Source organism: Myxocyprinus asiaticus, chromosome 17, assembly GCF_019703515.2.
Source record: "Myxocyprinus asiaticus isolate MX2 ecotype Aquarium Trade chromosome 17, UBuf_Myxa_2, whole genome shotgun sequence".
Taxonomy (NCBI): Eukaryota; Metazoa; Chordata; class Actinopteri; order Cypriniformes; family Catostomidae; genus Myxocyprinus; species Myxocyprinus asiaticus.
The window spans coordinates 20,184,358-20,210,551 of NC_059360.1; the positions used below are offsets into that span (position 1 = coordinate 20,184,358).

General features: G+C 38.9%; 1 protein-coding gene across 6 annotated transcripts in view; it reads right to left on the minus strand.

The window, feature by feature from the left end:
* The window catches only part of asap2a (ArfGAP with SH3 domain, ankyrin repeat and PH domain 2a), a 141,728-nt gene that overhangs the window by 13,533 nt on the left and 102,001 nt on the right, over positions 1-26,194 (minus strand). For 4 of the 6 annotated variants that reach the window (XM_051723475.1, XM_051723474.1, XM_051723472.1 and 1 more), the window contains 17 exons: positions 24,256-24,359; positions 23,416-23,485; positions 22,517-22,604; positions 20,928-20,976; positions 20,576-20,742; positions 16,379-16,512; positions 15,683-15,777; positions 15,387-15,576; positions 12,033-12,118; positions 11,690-11,805; positions 9,848-9,915; positions 7,309-7,416; positions 6,965-7,196; positions 1,749-1,895; positions 1,435-1,555; positions 911-996; positions 725-798 (listed from right to left, as the gene is read on the minus strand). In XM_051723475.1, the coding sequence (XP_051579435.1) occupies positions 725-798; positions 911-996; positions 1,435-1,555; positions 1,749-1,895; positions 6,965-7,196; positions 7,309-7,416; positions 9,848-9,915; positions 11,690-11,805; positions 12,033-12,118; positions 15,387-15,576; positions 15,683-15,777; positions 16,379-16,512; positions 20,576-20,742; positions 20,928-20,976; positions 22,517-22,604; positions 23,416-23,485; positions 24,256-24,359 (1,935 nt within the window). Of the gene's footprint in view, positions 1-724; positions 799-910; positions 997-1,182; positions 1,299-1,434; positions 1,556-1,748; positions 1,896-6,964; positions 7,197-7,308; positions 7,417-9,847; positions 9,916-11,689; positions 11,806-12,032; positions 12,119-15,386; positions 15,577-15,682; positions 15,778-16,378; positions 16,513-20,575; positions 20,743-20,927; positions 20,977-22,516; positions 22,605-23,415; positions 23,486-24,255; positions 24,360-26,194 lie in introns of those variants that run through there. The other 2 variants (XR_007899682.1, XM_051723476.1) reach the window with 2 other exon arrangements.

Sequence of the window (26,194 nt, forward strand, 5' to 3'; positions counted from 1 at the left end):
ACCCGTATGACTTTCTTTCTTATGCGGAACACAAAAGGAGAAATTCCAATAAATATGTCGGGGCCTGGGTAGCACAGTGGTAAAATACGCTGGCCTCCACCCCTGGAGTTCGCTAGCTCGCTAGTTCGAATCCCAGGGCGTGCTGAGTGACTCCAGCCAGGTCTCCTAAGCAACCAAATTGGCCTGGTTGCTAGGGAGGGTAGAGTCACATGGGGTAACCTCCTCGTGGTCGCTATAATGTGGTTCGTTCTCGGTGGGGCACGTGGTGAGTTGAGCGTGGTTGCCGCGGTGGATGGCGTGAAGCCTCCACACGTGCTATGTCTCCGTGGCAACGCGCTCAACAAGCCACATGATAAGATGCACGGGTTGGCGGTCTCAGACGTGCAACTGGGATTCGTCCTCCGCCACCCAGACTGTGGCAAAGCACTACGTGACCACGAGGACTTAAAAGCACATTGGGAAATGGGCATTCCAAATTAGGATTAAAAAAAAAAAAAAAAAAAAATACATGGCAGTTGATAGTGACTTAATTTAACGCTTAAAAAAGAACCCAAAAATATAAAAGAAGTTAATTTTTAACTCTTGGGTAAACTATTCCTTTATTGTACAAACAGCCTTTGCTCCTGTATATTTCTGTTTATCAGATTTGGATGCTAAAGTGGGCAATATCCTTGATCAGTTTGCTAGAGTCACACAATGAATTTCCACTTGTGATAGAACGTACCAGGTATGTTTTCCTTGTCATGTGGGTAGGGGGCAGAGATTTTCCAGTGGTGTTTTGTCCAGGAACTTCTTTAGCTGCTCAATAAAAAAAAAAAAAAAAAGGAAATTACATCACAATGAGCATTACCCATCTACCCTTCAAATACAACAGTGCCACAAGCCTTTTGGAAAACAAACATCAACTTACAGTTAAAATGGTTTCTTTGACATCTGCCTGGTCTCTCTATGGATCCAGAGCGCATCAGCAGGCTTTTGTTGAAGTTTTTGTCTGCGCTGCAACCAACAAAAGGAAAATCCAATTTCACTGCATGAATTAACAGTTTGTGTGCATATAGTGTATAATATGATCCCCTATGTCAGCAATACAGAGTTATAAAGGTCATGCTTGCTGGGTAATACCATTAGTAATCTGTGTGCCCTACTTGTCTCCTCTTCTGGCACTGTGTGCGTGAACGAGGACTTGAATAGTAATTAATGACCTGGTAAAGCAGCAGATCCCTAAAGGCTTTTTCCACCTCTACATTCAGATAAGGGCACACTCATCTTTTGCTCGCTGGAGTCAGGCTCACCGAAAACTGCCAAGAAAGTTTTATGCAAAGATGTATTGCTAACGGAAGCTTTTAAACTTTTTTTAGATTCTGTCACCCTATAGGGCTGGAGAGTGTCTGTATACGTGTGTGCATGTGGTCATGGGTTATTTAGTATTCTGACCTTGTAGCCCTGTTGATGTTCTGACCAGGGGGCCCCTGTCCAGATTTGGACTGTATACTCATGGCCTCCATCATACTCGCAGTCTTACCCGCAGGATGGGGAGGGCCGCCCGGGACAAGAACTTTACAGAGAAAATGAAATAGCCACTATAACATTAAGCATGCTCACAACTTTTAAAAAGTAGATCAAGGTATCAAGTCCATCTAGTGCATGTTTACATAGAAAACCAATAGAAAAAGACAGACACAAAACATGTTTGGTGTGAATGGCCCTTAACAACTGAAAATTACTATTTCTAACTCAAATACACTTACGTGACGAAGATGTGACCCGTAAAGGGGGTGCTGGGGGGTGCATGTTGGGTGGGTCAGAGGAAGATCTCTGCCTGCCTGTCAAATCTAGGGAGCCAGGATTCCAACCGGCCGAACCCTGGGCCATTCCAGCAAGACCAGAAGGCTGAACTGTAGAATGAGAAGGAGAAAGAGAGACAAAGAGAGATTGTATGCAAGGTTCAGATACAGAAGGCAGGCTCAGTGTAAAATCTCTCATGGCTTCAGCATGGTCTAAAAGAGACCACTACTGTTGACTTGGTAAAGTGAAAGCACTGCTAGGTTTCTAAAGTTTCTTTTTCTGGACTTTGGTCTTGCTTCAGACCAGGGGAGCTCCATTCTGCACCAAATTTCATTAGAGCCTAAGAATACAGCTCATTGTCAAGTCTGTAACAATGGTTTGTTTTCAACCGAGAAGAGAACTATGGGACTCAGCTCAATGTCCAGACAGAAAGAGAAAACTTGTTCTAACACAGAAATCAGATCTTTGTATCTGTGTAAAACTATGACGGACATACAGTAGTCATCAGTTACCAATATCCTGTTCACTAACATTTGGCTTACAAGCAGAACCAGTCCAGAAAGCAGTTTTAGGCTGTTCAGTTGCACAAGAAACCTGCTGCCAAGCGTTTGAGCTCATAACAGCTCCTGACCAGAGATTTTGGGAGCTCACATGTAGGTCAGCATTTTCACATGGCCGTTGCCATGGAGCCTGAATGTGTAACTAGGTGAGGGTGAGGATTCAGGAACAGGTCAACAGAGACTTTGAGATGTGACTTCTGTTAAATCTAAAAATACAGTGGCCTGACCCATTGCTGATAATGGGTCACATAGCATTAGTGACTTTGAGCAAATTTGACTCTTTTTAGCAGCATTTGGATTGAAGTAAAAAATACATCTGGTGACAATATATATTAACTATAATATCTCACTAATAACATTAACAAACATTATTACATTTATATTAACATATCATAAGTTTATGTTAGGGCCGGGCGATATGACGATATATATTGTAGTGATGATATAAAGTGCCAATCGATAGAAATGTTGCTATATCGTGTATATCACAATATGTAAATATCTATGTGTGCGGCGTGTGCAGGGATTCACGTGAGACTGAGAGTATTGAAAAGACATGGACATTAAAAATTTCAATGAAATTCAGAAAATTCAATGACTTTCATCTTGCGTTTGGTGCTTCATCAGCGCTAAGTATGCTTTTAATCTGACACATGCATCTGTGTTTCATGTGAGTGTCTCATGCGCTCCAAAGACAGGAGAACGCAGAGCGGGATCCCTTGCACTACTCAAGCTGGCTTCTCTTGATATCGCGGCACGGACCACAAAACTTATGTGACCCATTTGAATTCAGCTGAAAAGTTTTGTTTTTTCCCCCTTAAAGCGCTAATCAGGGTTTCCACTCTTTTCAAGGAACAATTTTCCTGGACACTTTATGTGCCAAACAGATGTAATATTCAAGCAAAAATACAGGAGAGGTCATGATGTACAGTAAATTGTTGTTATTGGATTTTTATTTATTATTCTGTATTTAACAGTTTAATTAAAATGTATTATCAAAATGGTGTCTAATCAAATTAATTCATTAAAAGTTTAATCAAATGAAAATATAATTATTTTGATTCATTTTTTAACATAAAAAAATAATCAGTCGGCTCCTCCAGCTTCACAGTCATTGTGAACTGTGTGAATTATATAGTTACGTGTATATAATGTATGTGACAGGATTTTGTTCATGACAGTCAACCTTTGATGTTGTTTCATCATTTGCGCAGCCACCAGCAGTGAAAAAACATTATAAATTTGTGTATTTAACACCTATCCCGAGTCCCAATTGTTACCATGTTTTTGTACACAATGATACTAAAATATTTTCCAGGAGACATAATTATTTTCCAAGATATTTAGTTTTTTTCTTGCTTTTGATTACTTTTCCATGGCTGGAAAACTGCATTGCAAAATTCCAGGTTTTCCAGGATGTGTGGGAACCCTGACTAATGAGGCAATCAAACGGCTAGACAGCCCGACATTTTAACCACCACTGATGAGGAAAATAGCTTCAACACTGTCATGCGCCAAAACAAAGGGTTTTTAAACTAAACGTCATCATCTTTACTTAAATTCTGTTCGAATGATGTTAGATATTAGGAAAGAAACCAGCCAGGTTTGCCTTCAGATATTTATATACAGCTGAAGTCAGAAGTTTACATACACCATAGCCAAATATATTTAAACTCAGTTTTTTCACAATTCCTGATATTTAATCATAGAAAACATTCCCTGTCTTAGGTCAGTTAGGATCACTACTTTATTTTAAGAATGTGAAATGTCAGAATAATAGTAGAGAGAATGATTTATTTCAGCTTTTATTTCTTTCATCACATTCCCAGTGGGTCAGAAGTTTACATACACTTTGTTAGTATTTGGTAGCATTACCTTTAAATTGTTTAACTTGGGTCAAACGTTTTGGGTAGCCTTCCACAAGCTTCTCAAAATAAGTTGCTGGAATTTTGGCCCATTCCTCCAGACAGAACTGGTGTAACTGAGTCAGGTTTGTAGGCCTCCTTGCTCACACACGCTTTTTCAGTTCTGCCCACAAATTTTCTATCAGATTGAGGTCGGTGCTTTGTGATGGCCACTCCAATACCTTGACTTTGTTGTCCTTAAGCCATTTTGCCACAACTTTGGAGGTATGCTTGGGGTCATTGTCCATTTGGAAGACCCATTTGTGACCGAGCTTTAACTTCCTGGCTGATGTCTTGAAATGTTGCTTCAATATATCCACATAATTTTCCTTCCTCATGATGCCATCTATTTTGTGAAGTGCACCAGTCCCTCCTGCAGCAAAGCACCCACACAACACGATGCTGCCACCCCCATGCTTCACGGTTGGGATGGTGATCTTCGGCTTGCAAGCCTCACCATTTTTCCTCCAAACATAACGATGGTCATTATGGCCAAACAGTTCAATTTTTGTTTCATCAGACCAGAGGACATTTCTCCAAAAAGTAAGCTCTTTGTCCCCATGTGCACTGGAAAACTGTAGTCTGGCTTTTTATGGTGGTTTTGGAGCAGTCTACCTGTTTCCTCCAGCATCTTCACAAGGTTCTTTGCTGTTGTTCTGGGATTGATTTGCACTTTTCACACCAAACTTCGTTCATCTCTAGGAGACAGAATGCGTCTCCTTCCTGAGCGGTATGATGTTTGCGTGGTTTCATGGTGTTTATACTTGCATACTGTTGTTTGTACAGATGAACGTGGTTCCTTCAGGCATTTGGAAATTGCTCCCAAGGATGAACCAGACTAGTGGAGGTCCACAATTTTTTTTCTGAGGTCTTCTGATTTCTATTGATTTTCCCATGATGTCAAGCATAGAGGCACTGAGTTTGAAGGTAGGCCTTAAAATACATCCACAGGTACACCTCCAATTCAGTACATCTCCTATCAGAAGCTAATTTGCTAATTGTCTAAAGGCTTGACATCATATTCTGGAATTTTCTGGATATTAGCCTTTCACAGATATATCGGTATCAGTGTATATGTTTTCCGATATGCGCAGATATGAAAACTTTTGTTCCAGAAAATATAATACATAAAACAATGCTTGGGGTGATTTAGAATTGGTGTCACAATGCATTTTGTCCAGCAGAGCACACTCCGACTCCATTATTTACAGAGCTTAGCTGACGGTGGTTCTGCTGACATTGCGGAGTTAAGCGGTGTCTTCACGGTAAGTTGCTAACTAGGAAAATTAACAAACAATAACCCCATCATTTTCCCTTTTCAATATAACTAATATAACGTTAACCCTGTCCCTGACAACCATGTCACTCATGTTTATCATATCTGCTTGCTATGTTAGCCAGCTATAGTTTGTCAGTGCAGTCAGTAATGTAGCAGATTGAAAGGCAAGTATCAGAGCATCTTTTTGCAGCTCAGCAGACAATGGTGCGGTGGTGGATTGTGTTGAGTGTTGATTTCACGTTACATTGTTACCTAGTTGGTGAGACGCAATGCTGGAAAGTTAATAAATAACATCCATATTTTACTCTCCATGACAACGAGTTTATAGCTAACTAGCTAACCACATAGCTACTTTCATACCTTGTCAGCTGAGTGGAAGCTAATGTGTAAACATGTATTCACCAAACTGTTTTGTTCAGGATTCACAGTTTACCCCCTTCAACCGAACAATTCCTGTCACTGCAATTCAAAATGTAATATTTAAAAGTCTGATTTTCCACCGTTGAAAGTTTCCCCTGAACTTGTATAAAAGAATACGGTGTAACAATGCTGCCGCAGTTTATCTCTTGACTCAGCAGCAGCAAACCATGAGTTATTGTTTGTGACTGTTTGTTTTGTTTTACATTAAAAGCGAAATATTGCTGATGATGTTTTGATAAGCAAGAAAACTGTACTTTAGTACAATTTAGAGGTACTTGTCCTTTACTTGAGTATTAACATGGAAATTTCTATTATTTTACACTTCCACTCCACTACATTTCAGAGGGAAATATTGTACTTTATCCACTGCTTTTATTTTTTTAACAGCTATAGTTACTAGTTAATTTTCAGATCAATATTTTATCCGTAAAATATATGATCAGTTAAAATTAAATGTTATCTCTACATTTAAAAAAATACCCATCTTAAAAATGCCCAGCTTAAATAAAATGTATAATGTATAATAATAATGTCAAATATATGTTTAAGAAAGCAGCCTTCTAAATACTTTTGCATTGTCATATCGGTGCAAAATCGGTGCACAATCCACATAGAAATGGTCTGTTTTCATTCCAGCTCAAAAATTAACTATATTGGCCACCATATCGGTAATCAGTGAATTTTCCCCCTCTAAAATCAGTATCGGTTTCAAAAATCCCATATTGGTCGGGCTCTAATATATATAAATATGTCCACTTATAATGTTAGTCAAGCTTTCTTGCACCAAAAACAATCCTGATTTAGTTTTACAAAACTATTTTCAATATATGGTCTATTTAAAAGGTTTTCTGTACTGAAAGTTACAATTTCAGTTATGTTTTCATAGTACATCAAACACTTCTTTTTTAAAAAGATCAAGGTAAATTCGATTTTTCATGAAATGACCCTGAGTCATGGGTTTTCTCTTTATTATGAGCTGAATGAAATGAAATGTATTTAAGTAGTTTAACAGTTACCTAAATTTCGGGGTGGTAGAGGTGGAGCAGAGGTGGAGAGGTTGACTGGTGAGTTGCTGTTGATAATGGTTCCATAGGTCTCATTGTTGACCATGTTGGGCACGAAGCTCCGCTGCTTGTCTTTGACCATGTCTCGTGCCTCTCGTGCCAGACTGGCCGGACTGGGCTGCAGGGAATTACTGCCCGATGTGTAACAGCTCATGGGCCTCTCGTCCCGCCGGTGAGGACTGGACTATAGACAGAAATGTTAATGGTCATAAGTTCATAGAAGACACCATCTGATGCAACCGATCTATGTCTCCACTGCTCTTTAATCAGAGCTCCTTGATCTTGTTCATCTTCACCTTTTCATCCAGATCTTCATCGCTTTCATCCAGATCTTCATGCTGTAGTCTCCACTCGTACTCCACATGCACATGAGCGTTAAACTTCCCTGCCAGAGCCTGGTTTAGCTAGGCATAAAACACACAAACCATAAATCAACCATTTAGAATATATATATATATATTTGCCTTAGATGGGCAAATCTCACGAAGCCTGACAAGAACATGTTCGGGTCACACCATCCCAAAATCAAAAGGAACAAAATAAGAAATTATAGTTTACATAAAGAAAATAAAGTGTATTCTAGGACTATGAATATTTTTGCATTACAACATTATTTTTATTACAGCACATTCCCCCCTCCCTAATTTTTGTTATTGTAATGCTATACTTCACAGTCTTTTTTGTTTAGTAATGACAATGCCATTTTAGTGGTCCTAAAAATTAGCTTCACTTTTCTTAATTTAAAATAGAATGTCTTATTAGGGGTTCAAGCCCGAAGGGCTGAAAACCTATTGTATTTGTAAGGATTATTATCATTATTCTTCTGCCCAAAAACTGATTGTGCAGACCAAACCCGTAAGGCCTAGAGACTTGAAACTTTGGGGAATGGTAGTACTTCGGCTGGCTAGCCATATGCATGGACTCGCCCCGATCGGCCAAAGGGGAGCACTACAGTGAACAAAATAAAACAAAAATTAACATTTTGAGCCATAAATCTTGAACCGTAAGGCCTAGGAACAAAATTATTTTTTCATGGCAAATCATTTGGAATACCTTAAAATTGTTGCTCAGCCCTTTCGTTTTCAAAATTAAACAAACTAGTCCTAGGCCATTTGCCCAATCAGAACCAAACCAGTGAAGAGTCCCAATATTTGAACTTTCGATTCATCGTCAAACGGTACGCCAAAACGTACATAGTGGCCATGGCCACTTTTACTAAAACAGTCATAACTCATGAACGGAATAAGATATTATCACCAAATGTGGTACACTTATGTATGGGGTCATTATGGGGTCATTCTGAGGACACACACAAAAAAACTGCCTCTTGGTGGCATAATAATTAAAAATCTAAAAATCTAACTATGGAACCCGTGGTCCGATCAACTTAAAACTGTGCATGTAGTGTCTTTGTCCAAGTTGCCATCAAGGTCTATGAGGACAGTCTCATATTTTGAAAAACATGGCCACCATTGACCAATCAAATTTTAGCAGCTATCAGATAGGGTTAGAAAAGGCAGATCGGAACAAAATTTGGTAGACCTATTTGTCTCTTGGCCCAAGAGGTCTGTGCAAAATAAAATAAAAAATTGGCCACCGGGAGGCGCTATCGTGTTTTTCGTGCATGTAAATCTTTGTATATATACTGCTGTGTTTCACTTAGACACATCTTATTCATACCATGATAGATTTCTTCATTCCAAACAACTTTGCCTCAAGAAGCACTGGTGTGAATCAAATGGTTTGTTAAATATTTAAGATTATTTATGAAAAAAAAAAAAAAATTTCACACTAGTCCTAAGCCGTTCGCCCAATCAGAACCAAACCAGTGAAGAGAGATTCTCTGGAGTCCCAATATTAATAATTATCAAAGAAAAGTTAATCGCGCGATTTAACGCGCCTGCTTTGCTTTGGTCAGTCTGCATGGATGACAGCCTACATTCCGTGTTTCAATTGTTTCTTTTTGCTTTCAGAATGACACGTCATATAATAAGGAAATCACCACTATTAATCCTTGAGATTTCCAACCCAGCATACAGGTACACGTCCTTAAACCACGGTCACATTCAAAATTACATTAGAAGATTAAAAGAGAAAACATAAACCCACATCGAGTCCATTCAAAATATAAATTAAACCTGGAAATAAAGTTTTAAGATTTTGCAGGTGCGATTCACCGAAAAGGGCTAAATAGTTGATCAGCTTGTGATGCTCGAATGGCTTGCACGCGCAGCGTGAGTCTCGTCACACTCCCATTCAGCTGATGAAAACGCTGCGTGATCATGAGGAAGGATTACATTAAGATGTAGACTGGAATGCAGGTCAGCTGCGAAAAACTTCTTATAAATAAAATAGTCTACTCCTCTCTCAGTGTTGCTTGCTTGCTAGTGATTACCCAGCTCTGCGTGATTTAGTAAAATGTAGTACGACATAATATAAAAAATATTTAAGATTCTACACAATTTCGTGATCAGTACTCAAATAAGCAAATTTGTGACATTAACTGTTAACTCATTTTGTACAAAAGGACAGGGGGTTGTTGTTAGCACAGCCATTGACCAGGAAAATAAAAATTGGCACTCCATGTCAAAAAGGTTGCTGACCCCTGGTATAATTACTACTTAATATAGGTTGCATATGTATTTAAAGGACCTTAATAGCTTGAAATCTGTTAATTACTGCTTGCAGCTATATTTTTATTTTATTTTTCATTTAATTTCAGAGTAAACACTGTAAAATAACAGATTTAGAAAAAACGTTTTTTTTTTTTTTTTACTTGACAGGCTCTGTGAGATTCATCCAAGAATCAAAAATAATAAATGTATGATAGCTCACCAGTTCCTCACACTGTAGGTGTTTGAGTCGCCTGGCGATGTCAAGTGGGGTCTCACCAGCTTCATTAGCTAAAAGCAAACACACATTTCAATATGAAGAAATAGTGGTTTTACACACTTTTTTCAGTATCACAGTCCTTTAAGGTATTAAACTAAGCTTGGATTGATGAGGATGTGCTTTACACTTTCCCCTTCCACTCAGGACTCTTGGCTTAATGTGGTGAATTGTACAAGACGAAGACCAGTCCATCCAGACAGCTTGTTCACAAAAGATGCTGGCAGAAAGGAGAGAGGAGGTTCCCTGGCACTGCATTCACCCACATACATACAAAATGGCTAAGCCACATATGGCTCTGAGCAATCTTTTGATCCCATTGTTAGTGGACAGATTGTTAATGACTGAGAATCTTGTACACAACAACAGGCTTACTAACCCTCTCTAATCACCACACTAACTTTCCCCAGTAGTCAAAATAAAAACATATTGTGAGAGCATTCTGAAAAGTGCAAGCAAACAAAATGAGGAGTCTGGGAATTCTAAAAATAGCCTGGACACGGCCATCATATCTGCCAGTGTAAAAAAAAAAAAAAAATCACATTAACACGGGTGGTTTCAGTGTCTACTAAGGACATGCAATACCAAATATTTTTTAAATCAACTAGTCTACTAATGGGTGTAAAGGAATATTACCGGTTCAATACAAGCTCAGTCAACAGCATTTGCACATTAACACTGATTACCACAAAAAAATCTCTACTTTTCTTTAAAAAAAGCTAAAAATCTGGGTTCCAGTAAAGCACTTACGATTCAAGTGAATGGGGCCAATCCGTAAATGTTAAAATACTCTCTGTTTCAAATGTATAGATACAAGACATAAACAACATGTGTGTAAACATGACTTTAGTGTGATAAAATCACTTACTAACCTTTTCTGTGTAGTTATATCCAATTTTACAGCTTCCTTGTCATAACGACGTAATGTCAACAAACCCTAAAATGACTGTAAAAATGACGATTTAAACAACTTTACAGCTCAAATAATACATGAGTTTTAACCAAAGAATTCATGAACGTGCTTTTATAAAATTATAAGCCTTAAACCCTCCAAAAATTGGCCCCAATTGTAAGTGCCTCACTGTAACCTCGAGTCAAATACATTTTTGTGGTAATCAATATTATGCCACAAATGCTGTCGATTGAGCTGAACATGTATTGAACCCAGAATATTCCTTTAAGAAGCCCTGTAGAATTATATTACTTTTATAATTACATATAATTACATGATTTTGGGTTCACCTGACCTTGATGAAACACGTTTCATAAGACTGTATTCAAAAACAGCTAGAAGAAGTGCTACGGAATGGAACAGAATGCAGGGGTCTCAAGTTGGACTTTTATTAACTTGACACGGCATCTTAAAAACGCAACACTCATGGCGAGACACTCAAAACACAGCATAATATGCGATGCAATAGCCAAAAGACCTATTCGGACGGGATTAGTTTTCTAAACGGTGTTTGAGTTACAATTATCATCGCCCGATGCCTGAGATTTAATGTACTGGTTTGGATAGGACTAAAGATCTCTGACTAAAGATCTCCGAATTTCCCTAACCTTCTCAGGGAAAACTAGTTCTAAATGTGTATGGCTGTAGCAAAGGTGTTTAAAGGGGATACAATTTTAAAGCATAACTTTTCCAAGACAGTTTTATCACATAAACTGTTAAAACACCACCGGCAAGAATATCCAAACTAAAAAGGCTTGATAAGCTTTTCAACTTGACTTATCCACTAGTCGTTTGATTAACTATTCAAAAATCACAAACCAATCACTATTTCATACCGATGTCTATAGAGGCCTTTCCTCTCAGGAGCAGTTTGAGACACTCGCTGTTGTCCGTCAGGCAGCAGTAATGGAGTGCTGTGCTTCCTTTAGCCGTTTGTTTATCCAGGTTTAAACTGTGGGGGGAAAACACACAATTTAGCCCATTTTAAAAACAAAATTGTGATTTTCTGGCCCAGCCACAGCTATAATGGCACTCTTTAACCTTCAAAACCAGCATCTTTAAATAGCTTTGGTCAAACAACGACAAAAAAGTCATTCATCAGTCAGCACTTGTTCAGCAAAAAGAGGATATTAAAACTAAAGGTATTTTCCACCCTGTGCTCGGGTGTCTGGTTCTTGCCTGTTTTGGGTGAGGAAGTCTACGATGTGAAGGGAGGTTCTGTCAACCAGTCTCACGGCCAGATGAAGGGCTGTTTCGCCTTGTTCCTACCGCAGAAAAAACCACACAAACAAATAAACAAACAAAATAACATGTTTTATACTGTTATAAGCTTGGTTACAACTCAGGTTTGTGTATAAGAGCTGCTTGGGTAATGTTTTGCATGGCCATGTTATTTTGGATATATTGTTTGTTGCTTAACGATGAGTTCTAAAGTGCAGAGGCCTGTTGCACGAAGATAGTTGAACAAACTCAGAGTTTCAAAGTAAGTTTCAGGTTGACAAAACCAGATTTAGAAACCGGCTTAGATCAGATTCAGTGATCTCAAGACACTTCCTATAAACGTTCTCTGTCAACTCAGAGTTTGATCCTTAGTTGATACTTAACCCTGGAGCGCCTGCACATAAAAGAGTGACGTTTGCCATGAACATCCAATGCGTGAAGCTTGGAGAGAGTCCAAGATTTGCTTCTCGCAAGAAATTCAGCATGATTTACATCTCCGTTGAAAAGCAAGAGCTCGTTTTGACAGTATAAAGAATTTCAATATTTACACGTGCATTAAGAAACACAGCTGCTGCCGTGGAAGTTGAGGTTAATAAAAGTTAATCAAAGTCCAACTTGAGACCCCTGCATTCTGTTCCATTCAGTTGCACTTCCTCTAGCTGTTTTTGAACACAAGAACGTGTTTTATGAAATTACCCCATACGAAACGCATATATACAGTAGGTCTAATATATTAAATATTGATATACAAGTCTTAACTCTAGAGCTGTCAAAATTAACGCAGTAACGCAAGTGATTAATTAAAAGTTTAATGCGTTAATTTTTCTTAATCGCGATTAACACATTTACCGTTAATACAGCATAAACACTGGTTGGAAGGAAACTTTGCGATGTGTACGCCTAGATTCATTACACTAACACACACACCACAAACACACACACAGTCAGTGATAAAGTGATGGGGAATGGAGCTCTTAATGCTATTTGATGTACAAAACAGGCCCAGATGGAACTTCTGGAAATAAAGTATTTTTCAAGGCACATTTTAATTACCACAGAAGCACGCCAAGCCTTAACTATCACAAACCGCAGAATGAGACGTTTTTTACTGCAAGTGCTTTTCATGTGCAGTTCAAAGCAGTGCTTAATGCTGGCGCTGATGCCCTGACGCGTGAATGATTGCTGTAACAAAGCCGATAGCCACAGTCTACCGGCAGATTAATATTGTGAAGGATGAGAGTTTAAGAGATTTAATGCCCATTGCAATGAATATGCAACCTATGTTGGGACTAGTTCTTTCAATTAGTCAAACTCCCACTTAAACTTTGGAAACCATTTAATGTTACTTATATTGATGCTATTTTAGTGCATTTCTATCTTTATACTGTGGAAAGCTTTGTTTGGAAAATGTTAATAAAGCATTATATTGTTACATGTTGTTTTGTTTTCTTTCCTACAAAGAAAATAATTGCATTTTGACAGGAAAAGTATATTTAGAGTCAAATTTCAACACTTTCAAAATATGCGATAAATCGCAATTAACTATGTAAAATTATGCGATTAATCACAATTAACAAAAATGATCGACTGACAGCACAACTAAATTTATTAAATATATACATTCCCCTGTGAAGCGCACTTTAATTTGGAGCGAGATACACAAGGGGAGTGACTTTTGTGTGTCAGAGATGTCACTTTACTCACAGCTGATTGGTTCAGTATCTGTTTGCGATCTGTAACCCAGAATAAAACCAGCTCTGGAGCAGGTTAGCCGTAAGTTGCTATGGCGATGATGACCAGGAAAAACGTACCCCACCTTCTTTAGACAGAAAAACCAGAGTTCGCTCAAACTAAACTCAAAATTACCTGGGTAGCCCCTGAAACCGTCTTCATGCAACAGGGCTCAGAATACTTAAGCCCTGTTCATACCGCCAGCCACTTTGTAGTTTGGTGTCGCTAGTCTCTGTGATCTGTGTCGCTAGTGGGCGTACCAACTGTTTGTCGCTGTAACGAAAAGCTTTTTTGTCTGGCCATAGCTTTTGAAAATATGATCACGGATGAGACCTAATACTGGTAAAATTAAGATATCATTACAATATTGACAAAGAATCAGTTATCTTGTCTCTAAAAATTTACATTCTGCAGTGTAGAGTGTTTTATAAAACGAACAGCAGTGTTCAGTGCATTAAATCATTAACAAGACGATCAATCTATTATTATAAATCATTAACAAGACGATCAATCTATCATGAATGAATGAATCAAACTCACTCGGAATGCCGACAGTTTCTGACATGCTTTTCCGAGCATTATTGTTTTATTATATCCATGCATGTGTTTACAGACAAGTAAAAATCCCTCACAACGCTGAAACTTCCCCTCAGTCTTGCCTGCACTCGTCTCCAGTCTGCCAGGAGACAGATGATGTGAGCTCCACTGTCTTCACTCTCATTGGTAGTCGCTCGTGAATGTTGCTCGTCATTTGCATAAAGTTACAATTTTCTCAATTGTCTTGTCACTCTCCACGGTGATCTCTGTCGCTAATGACCACAACAGCTCATGATGCCGGAAGTCGCTGTGCTCTCATTGAAAATGAATGCGATGGAGTCGCTGTCTCACGCGATGTTGCTGGCAGTGTGAAAGGTGCTTTATAGCTGAAATGTGTATTTTTTATGTTAAAATAACTTCTCTTATCCCAGCTTAACACGTAGAGACCACTGTAAGCCATTTTATGGTTGATTCCCCGAAAAAGTGTAAATTGTGACTCAAAACATTGCTCGCAAGAGTGCTTAGGGTTTGTTTGAGCATCACGACCAGCCCGACAAAGCAACATTGGCTCAACCATTGGCATGAGTTTGGTGCGGGACTACTTTTTGCGTGTTCGGGAAACCTGTATGAAAACAATGTATATTTTTGCAGTTCTGTTTTGGTGCCACTAGGGGTGCAGAATATACACACTTCACCTTTAAGTAATTCCTCATTAAAATGTTTGTGTGCGTTCAGTTTAATTTAATGTCATGAATGCATATGAAAATATTTAGAACACTCTAATGCACACTACATATCTGTATTTAAAATGCAAAAATGACTGTATATTTGTTTAAATTGTTTATCATCCTTACAAAAATGCAATGTAGTAACCATAGTTTCTGCCAAAATACCACAGTTACTGTTATTGATACTACCAAAATAAGATGTATTTTTTCAATGCTATACCAAGTTTTATTGTAGTCATCATAATAGAAATAACTATGATACTTTGATGGAAACTATAGTTATCATTTTGCCAAGATCATTTTGGAGCAGACTCACATGCCCATTGGCCAGAGGAATTGGCTCCATTAGGTCCACCCCCTCTGCGTAGACCTGGATGAGAGAAAAAATATCTCGGGCCTTCACCGCATCACACAGCGTGTACAGTTTCGACAGAGCATCAGGACACTTCTTACGAGCAAAGCGCTTCTCTGTGTATTTGGCCATGATGAAGTCTTTCCTCGCTTGCCTATGGCATTAAAAGGCAGGTAAGAATGGATACATGAAATAAAGCCCTGTACAAAGTAATGTCTTGAATTATTCAGGACAAATTCACAAGAGAAACTATGGCTTACATGTCACTGGTGGGATTTGGTTTAATCACATCTTCTGCCGTTAGACAAGCTTCCATGATCTCATTAAAGCCAGCATTCCCCACGTTCTTGGCCAGCTGAAAACCCAACACACCCATACACACAAACACATGCAGAAAATCAACTAATTGCATTTCCTAACTTCAAACTGCTAGCAAACTGACTGCAGCTGCCAGTCCCTAACATTCTTCCAAACATCTCCTTTAATGTTCCACTAAAAAAAGAAACTAATACGGGTTTGAAACAACAAAAAGGGTGAGTAAACGATGACAGAATTTTCATTTGTGGCTTACAGTAACTATCCCTTTAAACACATTTATTCAGGGTCCATTTAATCTGTTTTGCTACTTCATAATACGCCAATCAGCATAACAATGTATCTTGGCATTCAATCAAAGAATCAAGCCATCCTCACTGTGGCTAACAGTTCTGCAGTCTTGTGTAATTGCTGTAATCATTCAAAATAGCTTGCTAAACACTGGGCAGAAATAATGTGTGTGAAATTACTCCCAAAGAGGCTGATTGTTTTAAGCAAACCCTATAAAAAATTTAAGCATGCAGTCTGAATCAAAAGAACCCAGCACAAACCAAATATATAAACCCGATATTAGGCTTACAGAAACAGTGGTGGGGAATCTAAGAAGATGCATTCTCTGAAACCAGACATCAAGCACTAACCAAGAGCTCTGAAGTGCTGAGAACATCTAGTGTTAATGACTGGATTCTGGAGTAGTGAACGCCTAACTCTCGGTGAATCCCAGAACATTCGATACACGTCAGAATGCCCAGGTTGGTGGACAGCCATGTGGGGCCTGGAGAAAAACAACAGGTGACAAAACACTCAAATAAGCTTGAAATGTGTGCAGAAAAAATATGTCCAAAAAGATGTAGACAAACGATAAGACAGCTTGTCTGAATTTCCACAATGAATAGACTACAGTGGTGTAATGAATAATGCAGAATTATTTGTTTTCTCTGATGATTTAAAACAAAGACAGAGATGAGAAACAAGATTTGCAATAAGATTTTCTGAAGACAATGTGATTGGGTGCTTGCTTGTGCAAAACTTGCTACTTACTATGCAAGGGTTTTGCTGCTAGGGCGTCGCTATGCAGTTTCTAAGGTGTTTAGAGTGGTTTTAAGCTCATTGGTATGCGATTATGGTGGTCTGGATTTTTTGTCAGTGCATTGCTAGGGTGTTCTGGGTGATTGTGAATACGTTGCTAGAGTGTTATGTGTGTTAGTGAGGATTAGGGGTGTGCAGCGAAGCCATTATATTGATCTGTATCTGTTGCAATAGCAAAATTATATGTATCTGTATATAATTATTATTCAATATTATTTTATTTTGCACGCAGAACAGCATGTTGTTCACTTGCATTGTTATTTTGATTAATTGTGCAGCACTGGAGGATCGTGAACTGGAGGATCGTTGTAGCATAGCCACACAGGGACATGTTTTAACATTTACACTATGTTCAAAAATGTCTTTTTATTTTAATATAATGTTTTACATGTTTGCCTATGTCTGTTTTATCTTCCTTTTAATTGCATGGTATGCCTTTAAATATTGTTTGTCTATCTGTCACATGGAAGTCATGTGACAGGAAGAAGGAAGTGTTTGATAAATGGTATAAAAGGAACCAGCATGGAACAACAAGAGGAGGTGATGGTTCAGTGATCATTGGACTAAGCATGGACTGTGGAGTACTATCAATTGAGGATCAAACTCTGTGGAAGTACTTACCTTTTCCAGGACTGTTCTCCTTGGGCTGGATTACATGCACTTTTTTGGATTGTAAATACACTGTTGAGATCACGTTGGATTGCAATCACTCACACCATCTCAAAGACTGTTATTTGTATATACACTTAAGACTCTGTATGTATTTTATCAGTCTGAGAAGTATTGTCTGTTGTACATATATTTATATATAGTAAATACACAAGTGTTTGAAACTTTCCTTTGACTTGCTTTTTCACTCATTCACACAGATTGATCAGAATCCCCACTCTTTATTGTGTAACTCAGTAGTTTCGGCTGATCGTTATATCGTGAAATTAGTCAAATTACCTGCTCTTTGTTCTTTGCAGGTGACTTGTGTTCATTTTGCTTTAGAAAAAAATCATGTCACTCCTCCCTCACCTCACACACAAAAAGTGGAAAAATATGCATGATACAGTATCTTAGGTCATGTTAATCTTGACCTGCTCAGATTTCTGAAATGTGATCTTCTCAGATTCCTGCTATCTTTGCCTTTGGGACAGCAGGGACACCAAGGCGCACTACCACAGGCGGGACAGGCCACAGCGGACCGAGTTCTCTGTGGGGATGAACAACGTCAAGTGGGAACCACTGGTGGACCCCCATAAGGTGCTGATGCCACCACTACACGTCAAATTGGGCCTTATGAAACAATTTGTCAGAACTCTAGATAAGGAGTCGGCAGCCTTCAAGTACTTTCAAGACTTCTTCCCTGGGGGGCCTGGGTTGCTCAGTGGTAAAGACGCTGGCTACCACCCCTAGGGCTCGCTAGTTCGAATCCCAGGGCGTGCTGAGTGACTCCAGCCAGGTCTCCTAAGCAACCAAATTGGCCCGGTTGCTAGGGAGGGTAGAGTCACATGGGTAACCTCCTCGTGGTCACTATAATGTGGTTCGTTCTCAGTGGCGAGCGTGGTGAGTTGAGCGTGGTTGTCGCGGTGAAGCCTCCACACGCGCTATGTCTCCGTGGCAACGCGCTCAACAAACCATGTGATAAGATGCGTGGGTTGACGATCTCAGACGCGGAGGCAACTGGGATTCTTCCTCCGCCACCCAGACTGAAGCAAATCACTATGCGACCACAAGGACTTAAAAGCTCATTGGGAATTGGGCATTCCAAATTGGAAAAAAAAAAAAAAAAAAAAGACTTCTTCCCTAAGCTGTCTGAGGCAAAGGTCAAAGCCAGTGTTTTCGTCAGACCACAGATAAAGAAGGATTTTGGATTCATAGGTTGTTTTTTCTGACTTTATGTGAACGAAAAGACACACATTTGCCCGTTTTCTCATTGGAAATAGGTAAATTTCAAAATATTACTGTCCTGGTCACAAAAGCAAAATTTGTGGGGAATAATAGCCATTTTCTATACTTTGAGGCATAAGCAATTAGGAAATAACACTTACTACCCAGGAACAAAAATTGTGTTACATAGTGTAATCAGTCTAATGAATATTTTTTCCTAAGCCGCCCACAATAAACGGAGACTGCAATGTGGCCATCCGATTTAAACTTGAAATCACATGGTGCACATTTTTATTTATAAAGTTTATACTTTAGTCATATTGGCTTAATAGACTCACCATTGTGTTGTCATTTTAAATAAACATATCTCTATCCCTGTGCTTGTTGGATTATCAGTCTAACAATTTTTTTTATTTTTTATTATTTGGTAAATTTGTTATTAGTTTCGAACTCATTATTCGTGCATTTCCGAAAAAGGTATTCGGCTTGGGGCACATCCCTTGCGAAGATGTTGCTAGGGTGTTCTGGGTGATTTAATGACATTGCTAAAGTGCTCTGGATGATTTGAAAGACATTGCTAGGGTGTTCTGGGTGATTGTAAGGGTGTTGCTAGTCTGCTCTGGGTGATTGCAAGAACGTTGCCAGAGTGTTCTGGGTGATTTAGCAGGTGCTGCTAGAGTGATGTGGGTAATTGTGAAGACATTGCTGGAGTGTTTTAGGATATTGCTAGGGTGCGCTGGATGATTGTGAGGAAGTTTCTAGGGTGCGCTGGTTGATTGCAAAGACACTGCTAAGGTGTTCTGGGTGATTGCAAGGATGTTGCTAGGGTGCTTTGGGTGATTGCGAAGACATTGTTAGGGTGCTTCTAGGTGATTGATAGGAAGTTGCTAGGGGGCTTTTAGGTGATTCTAAAGACGTTGCTAGAGTGTTCTGGGTGATAATGGGGATGCTGCTAGGGTGTTCTGGGTGATTGATGATGTTTCTAGGGTGTTCTGGGTGATTGCAAGGACATTGTTAGAGTGCTCTGGGTGATTGCGAGAATGTTGCTAGGTTGTTTGGGGTGATTGCAAGGACAATGCTAGGGTGCTCTCGGTGACTGTGAGGATGTTGCTAAAGTGCTCCCAGGTATTTGCGAGGACATTGCTAGGGTGTTTTGGGTGATTGCAAGGATGTTGCTAGATTGCTCTGGGTAATTGTGAAGTAAGTTCTAAGGTGTTCTGGGTGATTGCAAGGACTTTGCTAGAGTGCTCTATGTGATTGTGAGGATGTTGTTAGGATGTTCTAGGTGATTTCGAGGACGTTGCTAGAGTGCTTTAGGTGATTGTGAGGATGTTGCTAAGGTGTTCTGGGTAATTGTGAGGATGTTGCTAAGGTGTTCTGGGTGATTGCAAGGACTTTGCTAGAGTGCTCTATGTGATTGTGAGGATGTTGTTAGGATGTTCTAGGTGATTTCGAGGACGTTGCTAGAGTGCTTTAGGTGATTGTGAGGATGTTGCTAAGGTGTTCTGGGTAATTGTGAGGATGTTGCTAAGGTGTTCTGGGTAATTGTAAGGATGTTGCCAGAGTTTTCTGGGTGATTGCAAGGACATTGCCAGAGTTTTCTGGATGATTGCTAGGATGTTGCTAAAATGCTCTGGGTGATTGGTAGGACGTTGCTAGAGTGCTCCTGGGGTAATTCTTATGAATCGAAGCTTGAACCAAAAACAAAGCTGAATTGTTTTCAGCTTTGTTTTTGCAACACAGCCTATGCAAATTCATCCCATTTAACAGAGTTCTTATAGCAGCATATGCTTTGTTCTTCCTCTGACCAAATTCAAAACAACCCCATCCTCTTTCTCAACTTCTTTCTTCCTGTCAATTTCCAGGTCACTCACCGGGAGCTCCGCAGTCACAGCAGACATCGTTACCCGCCATCCGCTTGACCTCGCCCAGGATGGCTTTGGTCAGCTCCTGCACAATGTTGTTCTCACCAACATGCTGGTCACCCTTAAAGGCATTGTTGAGCGCCTCCTCCTTACTGTTTTGTAGTACCGAGATCCATCTGAGAGGAGATGCACAGAGATCATGTAAAGAAATGGAAAATAGAAAAGGTTATGGAGCAGTGGTTCTCAACTGGTTTTGATTTAGGATCCAGATTTGGATCTGCAACACAATCTTAGGTTGTCTTATGGCAGGTTTTAAAAAAAAAAAAAGAGAGAGAGAACAGGGATGCAAACACAAACTCACATTTGACACTCCGGTTCATCTTCTGCCTGGAAATGATACGTTCTGTCATCTAAGAGTGAAAGAAATAAAAGTCTGTGTTGCATGAAACGAGAGATAGATCATCCAGAAAAACAAAGATGTATTTGACGGTAATAGATATGCTCAGCCTCCAGAGTCCTATTTTTAAGTATGACTGAGCAACAATCATTCAGCAGATGTATTTGTGGTAAACTACAAGGTCTTCTCAACAGACATGGTCTAAAAGTTATAAAAACATTGTCGAAACAACATCCCCATATACTGATGCTCAGCACGTCCTTCCTATGTTATCTGAAAATGTATTTAAAGACAGTGCTGTCATCATTCATGTTGTCCTCCCCCCTCCCCATGAGCGTTCCGCCGTCTGTTCAACCGACCATTTTAGAGGCCCTAGGCAATTGCTTGGTCTGCCTATAGCTATCGCTAGCCCTGAATTACATTCATACATTTTTAAGTGTGCCGAAAGTATCTGCATGATTTTTGGGGCCACTGTACATTAATGGAAGGATTTCCTTTTTTAAAAAATTATATCTTACAAGCAATCAGAGATTTATTACACACTTTATAATGCCTAAAGAATATAACTGAACAAGAAAGTTATGCCAGCTAATTGAAGGGAATGATTGCAATCCCCTAACAAGAGTGACACTATGAGAACCAATTCGGAATGAGGAGAAGTGGAAAAAATAGCAGGTTGGGACAGGCAAGATAACCTCAAAAACTCCTACTCTGACACGTGGAAATACACATAGATACAAAGTTGTTTTTATCTTTGGCATCAGTTTCCTGTGGTTAGATGAGGAAGCACAGGGACATAGGAGAAAATCCCTCAGCCAGGGCCAGTGTTTCCTCACCCAGTACTTCCTCACAGATAACATTCACAACAACACCCACTTACATAAGGCTGCTATATAATATTCACTGCTGTGAAGACAACTTTGACATTATAGTTTGTCAACCTACAAACTATAATTTAAAGTTTTCAGACTATCAAAGGGGGATTTTTTATTTTTTTTTAATGTAACATTCACATTATAGTATTTATTTAAAAACTCAGGGCAGTCTTTATCTGGCATGAACACTAATTTTTTACTAAATACAACTTTTAAAACTATGAAACAATTGATAAAATCCAATAGAAAAAAAAGTGATAAACAGCAATATTTTTATGTACAAATAAAAAGATGTAAATAGCTGTGCAGGAACATACAGCCATAATTAATATAAATGTATTCGCTCAATGAAATTAACCGTCCAAAAGAACCATTTTACAAAAATGAATCAAACTACCCAACACTACTTGAGAGATTAGTTACATGAAAAGTAACCTGAATCACAGTGCAATGCAAATCACCCACTTACTGTTTACCTGTTTATTTAGTTTACTGTATGTTTACAATATTTAGTTCTCTAAATTATCAAATGTGAATCACTCAATGGTTCTCTAACATATGTGTTTCTTTGCTGCTCAGCTAGGTCTTAAGCACCTAGAATTGAATTAAGATTTACAGAGCTCCTGTATCAGATTTACAGACGTGTGTGTGAAGTAAGACTGTGGGGTGTAACCGTACGGGAGATGAGGTCAAAACTCTTCTTCTCCTCTGGGTTGTGCTTCACTTGACATGTAAGAAGATTGAGTTTAGCAGGAGGTCTGTTAGCCTGAAACACAGAGAAACAGAATGAGAGAAAAGGGAACGAAAGAACATATCAGTTACCAATAACATTCCTCCCAACACTAATGTAATGAGACTCATATTAGAGAATTATCAGAATCAAAATAGAGAATCTGGAGTAATACCAAAAAAATAAAAACTCTCAGTAAAACATCCTGATGAATTATGGTATCGAGAATGTGGCAGAAAATTATCTTATGCAAAATATAATTTATTTTCTTTCTTTTTTTTTTCATTAGATTTGGTGGTGACATTTGACCAGGACATGCTTTCAAAATGTTTTAATACGCTCTCTTTTTCCATACATATACAATCTTGTGAAAACTGATACATTAAATGGATGCCCTACATTGACCACTGGCTTCAGCAAAAACTTTAAGTTTCATAACTGATGTCCTCTAGAACAAGGTGTACAACAGCAACTGTTGTATTCCTCTTTATTCCAAACTCCTCCCAATCCTCTCGCCAGTTGCCTTGGTGACAAGAAAAGTCTTCAAATCTGAACAGCACTGAGGCCAAAGGAAATGCCTCTAAAAGGGACACAAGAATGACTGATAATGTTCATTGAGAGGCCTGGCTTCTGTTTCTTACAGGGAAAGTTCAAAGGCATTCAGCTACTGAATCAGCATAGCACTAATGAGGAAAATGCCCTTATTTACCAAAAAAGAACCTTGGCTTGGAAACAAGGCTTGCTTTTTCCCTGTGTGATTGTGTGTTTGTGTGTTAGTGCATGTGCGAGCACATGTGAGAGGAATTAATCAGATACAGTATAAGCAAGGTCAGCAGTATTTACGTACTGTCCCATGCGAGATGGTCAAATAACCGTTCTTCACTGTGCATTTTCTCTTCTGCCATACTTTCCGAAGCCTAGAAAAATAAACAGAAAAACAGTAAAAATCACATCATCATCCACAAGAGATTCAACTTACCCATCTTAATTTGTGTTAAATTGTGTTTTTATGCCTTGCAATGTTTTGGGTTTCTGTTATGTACTAAACATTGCTGTTTCAAATTCAGGTGTTATTATGAAGTTATTAGCTGGCTAATAGATGAGGCTTTGTCGAATTTACAAAAGTGACTTGTGATAGTCTTGGAAGCATAAGGTAAAAAGGGTTCAGTAGTGTTTAACACTCAGTAGTGTTTTGCAGTGTATGCCATCGTTTTCCACCAAAAGTGTGTTTATGAATATAGCTTTTAGGAGTTACATTATTACTGTATAATTTTCAGCTACTTCTGCATATTAAAAACCTAGTAATTCTTCTTTTGTAATGACAACATTTAATGAAAAAATATACAAATATTTCCAGCAATTTTTTTAAAATGAAGGAGTTACATTTCAACTTCTCTCATTATTATTCATTAACATTTAATAAAAATAAAAAACAATTCTGGTACATTGTCTGTGACATTTTGGCAGGGCAAGTACAATCTACCCGACCGAGCCAGCAGAAAAATCCTTACCGTTGAGCCCTGTAGTAGTGCTTAAGAACACTATTTAGGAGCTAAATAAACCTTCACGGCTTTCAATACACTATAAATTATGCAGTACTGGTTTTAGTTGTTGTAACAAACATGCACTAACTCATTTTATGGCATTTTAATGAGTGATCTGTTATGTGATGTCCAAATATGATTACCCATCACTTTTCTTGTAAAGGTTTCCGCTGCGCTCTGTCCCATGTTCCTTGTTGCCCTGTGGCTGGTGTAGACTGTATGTGGCGCTTTGTCTAACCTGTGAGTCCTATGAAAACAGAAAAGATATCTAAGTGCATACTCGGCATGCATATGTAATTGCAGTAAAACACTGGACATGTCAACAGTGGACTTTTTTTGTAGCTCAGTCACAGTGTTGTCACTCCAATGAGGAAATGGGAGCAGTGGGCTTCAAGTGTCCCTAGAGAGCTGAGCTCATTTTGAAATGCACTGCTGTGGAACACAAGGCTCTGAGCCAGTAATGAGAACGCTTTCATTTTAATACTAATGCTGTTTTTGAGTTGAATGAAAGCCAAAATGGGTTGTATTCTGATGGTGTACTGTGAAAAGCTTGGCTTAAACATAGTGTCACATCACTCAGAGTTGAACAAGAATTTTGGCTTAAGAACTCCGGCAATCAATATTACTAACATGATGATACAATTTAGACTGCATTTTGGTTTTGTACATTTTATAAACAATGTAAGTAAAATGTGCATGTATGATCTGATGGCAGAAAGTGCATACCAAAAAGACACTTACTCTCCTAGACTTCGTTGCCAAAGGACGGTAGCATTAAAGAAGACAAGAGAGCATTCTTAAGACAGGTTACACACATACGTTTCATACTAAATGCTGCAATAATGTAAACAACACTTTTATATGGGGATGCATATCCAATCCAATGGTACTGATAACTGATAATTATTTTTTGTTTTAAACAACCAATACGCCTGTTTTATCAATTTTAATTTACAAATAAAAACACTGCTGCTTACCAAATAAATTATTAAATAAATGGACATGAAATAAAGATTTGAGTTAAGGCTTCACAAGTATGACAAAAATGTATATTTGTTCTTTTGGGTTGATCAGCTTCAAGCTGTATTCTTAATGTCGTTTACACATCCAAAACAAGCTCAGAACTGTGTTCCTGAATGACTTTATTGCTATGTTATGCATCATTTAATAAAGACTAGTTGCCTCTGTCAAGTTCACACTGTTCTCAGAAGTACAGTGGCAAGAAAAAGTATGTGAACCCTTTGGAATTAGCTAGTTTTCTGCATTCATTTGTAGCAGTGGCTTGCTTCATGGTGTCCTGCCATGGACACCATGCCGGTTTAATGTTTTTTGTACAGTAGACTCATGAACAGAGATGTGACCCAGTTCCAATGATTCCTTCAAGTCTTTTTTTTTTTTTTTTTTTTACCTCATTGAGCATTCTGCAGTGTGCCCTTTGAGTCATCTTGGCTGGAAAGCCACTTCTAGGGAGAGTAGCCACAGTACTAAATCATCTCCATTTATAGACATTTTGTCTAACTGTGGATAGATGAATATCTAAGCTCTTCGACAGAACTTTGTAACCCTTTACAGCTTTATGCAAAGCAACAATTCTTAATCATAGGTCTTCTGAGATCTCTTTTTTGCTAAGCATGGTCCACGTCTGCAGATGATTCTTGTGAATAGCAAACTCAAGATGTTTGAGTGTTTTTTGTAAGTCAAAGTAGCTCTAACCCACACCTCCAATATAGTTTCATTAATTTGATGTCAGGTTTGCCAACTACTGACTCTAGCTTTTGTTGACATTATTAGCCTAGGGTGTGGCAAAAGGATGGGCAAGGAGGAGGCGGGAATAGGCTGAACAGCCAACGTAAAGTTTAATATCAAACTCAACATAAAACAAACATGAACACACAAACATGCAGCGCAGCCGAGTGCGTCTCTCTCTCTCGAACTTTCGTTTGCGGCTCCCCTTTATCTTGCTCTCCCTGCTGATCATCTGATTCAGCGCTGGCCACGCCCTCCTCCTCGTCACACTCCTACCCCGCCCGATTCAGGCCAGGGCGCCACCGGACTGACTTCCTACATCCCCCCCCCCCCCCC